This window comes from Hyalella azteca, unplaced genomic scaffold (assembly GCF_000764305.2).
Source record: "Hyalella azteca isolate HAZT.00-mixed unplaced genomic scaffold, Hazt_2.0.2 contig7415, whole genome shotgun sequence".
NCBI classification, from domain to species: domain Eukaryota; kingdom Metazoa; phylum Arthropoda; class Malacostraca; order Amphipoda; family Hyalellidae; genus Hyalella; species Hyalella azteca.
In genome coordinates this window covers 333-7,765 of record NW_025937541.1, presented here as the reverse complement: position 1 = coordinate 7,765, position 7,433 = coordinate 333, and the positions used below count along the sequence as shown (strand labels likewise).

General features: G+C 36.5%; 1 protein-coding gene across 1 annotated transcript in view; it reads left to right on the top strand.

Annotated features, from left to right (window-relative positions):
* LOC108668561 overlaps positions 1-4,472 on the top strand; it is a gene marked incomplete at its 3' end in the record, with an annotated part of 5,276 nt that extends 804 nt beyond the window's left edge. The window contains exons 2-3 of the mRNA XM_018155801.2: positions 3,641-4,327; positions 4,373-4,472. Of these exons, the coding sequence (XP_018011290.1) occupies positions 3,652-4,327; positions 4,373-4,472 (776 nt within the window). The remainder of the gene's footprint in view (positions 1-3,640; positions 4,328-4,372) is intronic.
* Positions 4,473-7,433: the final 2,961 nt, after the last annotated feature.

Sequence of the window (7,433 nt, the reverse complement as noted above, 5' to 3'; positions counted from 1 at the left end):
TCTCTTGGATGAGCTGCTGGCTCCCTGGTGACTCTTTCTTTGCTGCAATACACTTTGTCGCTTACTTTTAGGGGGGCAATTTACTTTTTGATTTTCAGGTGTAGTCTGTCTCTTATACACATCTCTGAAGACTGAGAAATATATTAAATGCAAGAATTTCAATCTAAATGTGTCGGCAAGATCTTCTGAAGGCGAAAATTTTGCCGATAATGCGTCGCCGTAGGTCTTTAAATCTTCGTTCACTCTCTGCACAGTGGCTCCTTGCACTTTGCACTTTGCAGTGCAGCAGTTTCTGGTCAGAATCGGCAGGGAGGCCAGGTAGACGGTAGTTTTGCACTTTTGCACAGCAGAATTGTAGCAATGATCCAATGACTGACAAGTTTGAGACCACAAAATGCTAATGAATGTTCTGCGTTGTTAAGAATTGGCAACAGGCCTATAACCTAACAAATGCTGAGCTGCCTGAAATTTAGCTATTATTCTTTTATTATTAATCATTTTCCATTGACATGGTGCCAATCCATACTCCATAGGTTATTCAAAAAGATTCATTGAATCATTATGAATCATACACTTTTGGTAACAAATAGGTGGTATTCATCTAGCAGGAATATTGCAGCTCTAAAAATAAAAATAAAAAATTATGTGACACCAATACTAGCAGTGACAGCCCTAGCTCAGAGCCTCAGGCTAGTTGCAGCCTAAAGATTCTTTAGGCAAAATCACCCGTTGAGGCGTCAACGAGTCGTTGATGGGTGATTTTTGCTCTTGTACGGGTGACTCCTGCCCATTATCCCAGTCTGGCTAAAGAAGGAATACATTAATTTCATTCTGAAGCTGCTGTTAAATGATAGTCTTTTCCTGCAGTTTGGAAAAATTCTAGCCAATATTTCTGAATCTGCACAGATTAATTAAGCCTTAAAAGTTAAGGAGAGCATCTCATGGTTTCAGTCAAAAAACTTTTATTTATGGACAGATCGTTTTGAAACTTGGTAGGCCTATATGTGTGTAAAACAGAAATGTAAGACTTGTTCATGTANGTCTTTTCCTGCAGTTTGGAAAAATTCTAGCCAATATTTCTGAATCTGCACAGATTAATTAAGCCTTAAGGGGAGCGTCTCATGGTTTCAGTCAAAAAACTTTTTTATTTATGGACAGATCATTTTGAAACTTGGTAGGCCTATATGTGTGTAAAACAGAAATGTAAGACTTGTTCATGCAAATTTTTTGAAAAAATGCAAAAAAATTGTAAATTCCTAGAAGCATAGAAAAAGGCATAAAAAGGGGGGTTTTCAAGCTACTAGATTAGGATTTTCAAGGTACACCATAGAGAATTAGAGATACATATCATCCGATGTGTAAAGATACATATATGATATACATTTTGTTCATTTCCAGTAATTTGTTGTAGCCTCTTTCAAAATTCTTATTTTTGTGAGTGGGAGGGGGGATTTTTTGTCCGTTTATTATTTCCTTTCCTTTCCCTCCTCCTTTTTGCAAAATATAATCCAAACTATATCAAAATTACAAAAAAAACTACTATCATTCTCTAGATCTTTTCTTTACAAATCAAATGGTATATCTCTCAATGCTGTATATATATAACTTATTAAATTTATCGAAGGAGGAGATTTAAGATTGAAATTTTTTTAAGATAAGATTTTATTTAAGATTGAAATTTTCACTTTTCATGAGCACTAAAACACTGAAACTTTTGATAATAATGGTAGCCTTTGAAGGTATAGGTCTTACTTGCGCTTTGCCGGCTGTCGTGAACTAACAAATGAAAGTACAAACAGGGTTTTAAGCTTTTTAGATGTGCACATTTTGGACCTTTAAAATGATACTAAAAACAGAAAAACTAGAATTTTCTATTTTTGACCAAGATGCTCCCCTTAACTCTTGATCAATTTCTTCAAAAATGAAGAGTTTAAAGCATATATTTTTATAGTATATTTATGAAAATTTCTGGAAAAAATTGTCATCTCTCTCAATTTTTATTGAAGAAATTAAATAGTAGGTCTGATTCTTAAATGGGCTGGAATGAGCAATAATGTCTGCAAGCACAAGCAAGATTGAAAATATCTTACCAATTATAGAATTTTGTGGCTTCAAAGTGACAGACGGTATTACCAACAAATTTGGAGTCTTGCTGGCCAATCATGTACTTTTGTTAATTATTAGATAAGAAGTCATTTGTCTACTAACAATGCACATAAGTAACCACTCAGCAGCCCCAACTGAAAATTTTGTTTTCTTGATGAATGTATTAATTTTCATACATGCTGCAAAATTGGGCTCTAGCATACAATGATGGATTTAGGAGGTATATCTGGGTCATGCCACCGAGTTTTCGGTGGCATGACCGAATTTCGGTATTTTCCTAAAATATACTTCATTCCTTCAAATTTAAAAGTTTTGGTGCATTTAGTATGTTTTGTTTCATACTGGCATATTTAGTACATGCTTTCTTTAATGTGAAAGTAATACTTTGATGTTGATGGCCCCATGCAACTGACATTTGGTTGACAGCTGTTGACACTTGATTGACAGCTGTTGACATTTGATTGACAACTTGACTGACACTTCCCAGTCATATAAAGTCATGGAGATATGGCCATGCCCTATTCACAGGCAAGATCCAGTTGATTGTTACTTCCTGCTTCAATCTTTTTACAGATTTTGTTGCCAGTAGTTCAGTGAGACCAGTGATGCCAGTGAGCACTGCATTACCTTGCTGTGTGACAGAATTCAATTATATTCAAAATAATATTTAGGCATTCTGTGGGATAAGTGGTATTTTTTTTACTCAGAAAGCATGTAGCTCAGTTTGAACAGGCTTATTTATACATTTAATATCCCAGTTCTTCCAGTTAGTGCAGAAGCTACTGTACTTAACTTGCTGCTTTTCATGTGTGTAACATCACACTCTTCATCTTCTTGCAAATTTATTGAGCAGATTTTATTAAAAATATACATTAGTTATTGTATGTTTAAAATTTTTAGTACATTTTCCTTCAATATTTTCTGCCAGAGTTTTTTTATCTTGTGCACTTTGTAAAATGAGAGCTCATAAGACCTACCTAGTGAGGTTTTGTGTGAAAGTAAATTAGCTGCATAACAGGCAGCAGGCTGGAATTCTAGAGGGGTATTAAATTAACCAGTACTACACATAGCGTATTGGACACAACCAATCAATGTCTGAAATGGATGACATCACAATCCTGCCAACCAATCAGTCTGGAGATGGGCACTCATCCACTCAAAAATGGCAAGCTTTATACACTATCCTTGAATCCCAGCCTGACAATCAGTATATATTTATCTATCATGTAAAACTATAAAACAAGCCCCTGTAAATCTGCTGCCAATCTGAGGCTTTTTTGTTGATGCTAAAACTCCAATCCAGTATATACTTGCATGCAATTTTCATATTGACCAAAGCAAATTATAGGTGAGGAAAATGTTAAAGGCAAATTTCTCTTAGACGAATTGTTTGTGAATTTAAATTTTAGCATGTTAACCAAAATATTATTGCTAATACAAATTTTTGATTGAAAGTTTATTGATATAATTTATTTGGTAATTAAGTGTGAAAAAGCTACTTTTTATGGTTAATTGCTTGCTTTTTTTCCTCCAGATGCCTTCATTATGTCAGGTACAGGTAGTAAAGAAAGCGACAATAGCCCTTCAAGGGCTGCTATGAAGTCTCCTCCAATATCAAATGACGCCAATCCACTGAAACCCAGTGACTTTACTTCAATTTCCCCTGAAACAACTATTGTGTCTAGTGAAAGTGATAAAACCATTAAATCTAATTACACTATTAGTAGTTCTTATGATAGAACAATTTGTTCTAGTGATACGACCATTGATTCATGCTATGAATCTAAAACTTCTAGTGATATTACTATAAATTCAAGTGATGCTACCATTAATTCTGTGTGTGATATCCCGGTTTCTTGTGAAGCTGTCACAAACTTGAGCGGTGTCAACGTAAGCAGCTTGTACAGTTTATCCATCTCATCAACTGACGCAGCTCAGCCTTCTATCGACCGAACTTCTAATCCTTTTGACGCAAATAAAAATTCCGAGGAAACTAATCCTGAGGATGAGGTTGTAACTTCACGTGATGTGGCCGAGACCTCCAGAGACTCTAGGACTTCTGCAGTAGACGCGGCCATGAGTTCGTTGAGCCTCCCCTTAGGAGTTGAGAGCGTGGGAGGACTGTTGAGCAGCGCCGTGACGGGCGTCGGGGGCGCCGTGGTTGCAGGAGTCTCGCACATCACCTACGGGATGGGTGAAGCTGTGTCCTCAGTGTCTGCCGGTGAGTCTCGCACATCACCTACGGGATGGGTGAAGCTGTGTTCAGGAGTTGGCGGTGTAGTGACGGAAGCATCGCACAAGATCGTGCGCTGCCTCACGCTGCCTCCACAGTCCTGCCTCGACCCTCGCACCACAACCCGGTCCAGGTGCGTGTACCAGGCTCACCTTAGCGCTCATTTATTCAATATTGATTATACTCGTGATATTTACTATTATTTATGTATTTAATTATTACTTTGTCAGGCTGATCTCGGCGCTCATTTATTCAATATTAATTATATTCAGGATATTGACAATTATTTATATATTTATTTATTGCTTTGTGTATATGGGCGCATAAAATGTCTTCGGTGTTGATGAGATTAGAAACAAAGATTAGCAGTAGGGCTGAAGTACCATAGTCGGTCATGTCTGCCGGTGAGTTTCACACATCACCTAAGGGATGGGTGAAGCTGTGTCCTCAGTGTTTGCCGGTGAGTTTCACACATCACCTAAGGGATGGGTGAAGCTGTGTCCTCAGTGTCTGCCGGTGAGTTTCACACATCACCTAAGGGATGGGTGAAGCTGTGTCCCACTCACTTCTGTGAGATTTGTGGTGCGCTGGCGAGCCTTTGAGGAAACTTGTCGAGTTCTGGTAGGAATTCATGATAAATCATGTCGCTTGGTTTCTGATATTGTGAATCAACTTGCTTTCAGACTTGTATATGTGTATATGATAGAAAATTATTAATAAAGTGAGCTCAACATATTTTTAGTTAGTTTTGGGAGCCTCTTCTACCGAGTTAATTCGCACTACTTTACCCAAGTAATGGCGTTTTGCAAATTTGAATTCGTTGAGGTAGAAACAGCTAGCACCATACACACAGTCTGGAGCTCAGCGCACAGCTGACAGCCTAACCAGTCACGATTTTTTTCCTGATTCTATTTACCTTTCTGGTCAGCCATGTTTCTGATTGTGTAATCTCTCTCTCGAATGCTGCCTTTCTGGCTTCCGTTTGTACGAAGATATCGGGGTTGCGCACGCGTTTTGATATCGCGCTGATAACGGAGCCCCTTCCCACTGTTATTTATGATAGACTCTCCGCCCATAATATCTGATCGCATTAGTTCAGTAATTCCCTCCATACTGAGAAGTTCGTGTGTACCTAATTCCGGTGTTTGAAGCATTATTTCATTGCGAGCGGTTATCTAAGAATAGAAGTTGATTGAATGACATAACAGACGTTGATTTAATGACTCTCGTTGCTATTTCTTGATGTCTGTTGTTGTAAAAGTGATATATCGGTTGGTTTAATATCGTTGTAGATCCTTATCGGGATCGAAAATTGTATTTCTACTGGCGAAAGCGCTGGGCAGAACAAATCAGGCATTTATTTAACAACTGTGAATTATTTAAAATCCAAATTTTGTTAAATTTTATTTAAATATTCATAAAAATGTATTAATTTCATTTATTAAAACGTAGTTTTGATGGCAGGTGCGTGTACAGCAAGTCCACATCCTCTTAAAGGTCATTGTTGAAGGAGGTTAAAACTGTCTTTCTTCTCTAAGTATTAATGTATTCAAAATATATAGAAGGAAGGGTTTTAATTTTCTCTTTCACGAGCAACGTCAGGATCGCATAAACGAATAAGATAATGAAATTTCTTTCGCTATTGCGAATAAATAGTAACGTTCTAATAGCTTAATCCCAAGTTATAACCATCCTATTTTTCGAGCGGACATATAAATGGGCGCTTTCCATTGTCTTTACGTATGTACCTATATGTGTGTTGAAATAACGCCGTATTGATTACTTGATTAGCAATCTATATACCAGGCATTGAGCGTTATAACATTTACACCCTGCCAGTACAATTCACTTGTAAGAATCATATCAACTCTATTTACTTCGTTTGAACATCATCATATCATCATTATTATATTTATATAATTTATATTTATCAATAATAAGCGTATCATTATAATTGAAGTAGAAGGTAATATTATTAATTGCTTGAACATCTCAATAATAAACATATCATCATAATTGAAATAGAAGGTAATATTATTAATGTCGAGGCGTTGGCGGTGTAGTGACGGAATATATCATATATATTTATCAGTGATAAACATATTATAATAGAAGTATAAGGTAATATTATTACTTGCGTGAACATCTCAAGGATAAATATATCATTATAAAAGAAGTATAAAGTAATAGTATTAATGCCGAGGCATGTATCAGGAGTTGGCGGTGTAGTGACGGAATATATCATATATATTTATCAGTGATAAACATATTATAATAGAAGTATAAAGTAATAGTATTAATGCCGAGGCGTGTATCAGGAGTTGGCGGTGTAGTTACGGAATATATCATATATATTTATCAGTGATAAACATATTATAATAGAAGTATAAGGTAATAGTATTAATGGCGAGGCATGTATCAAGCGTTGGCGGTGTAGTGCCGGAATATATCATATATATTTATCAGTGATAAACATATTATAATTGAAATAGAAGGTAATAGTATTTAGTTTGAGATATTCTATTGTCGAATTACCTGAACCTGGCTTGCTTAAAATTCTTTTTCAGCAGATCCTTCACACTCAATATATAAAATTTTCACTTTATACTACTATTCAATATCCAATAAAATATGCTGCCTATAAATTCCGATTAAGCAACCTCACTGCCTCACTGCCCTTCTGCAATGAACGTTCTCATGCCCATCGTTGAACTAATACAATGTTGACCCACGCTCAGCTGCGCCTTGCGGATGTCATATGTTATTCCACCCGTGATGTCACCTTGGTCGTTGTGAAGCCACCCTTTTGACGTCACCGTATGTTTCAAACTGATTTAAAACACCTGTTCTGCTTAAATTGAGACTAGCTGCAGTAAATCAATTTTTGCGGCCATTTTAATAAGATAATTTTTTTCGTGATTAAACTAATGCAAGGTTTTTCCTAGTGCAGCTACGCCTTGTGGATGTCAATTGTTATTCCAACTATGATGTCACCTTGGCTCTTGTGACGTCACCTAGTGAAGTCAAACTTATTTGTTACACCGGTTTTGCTTAAAATAAACTAGTTGCATGCAGTGAATAAATTTTCTTGGGG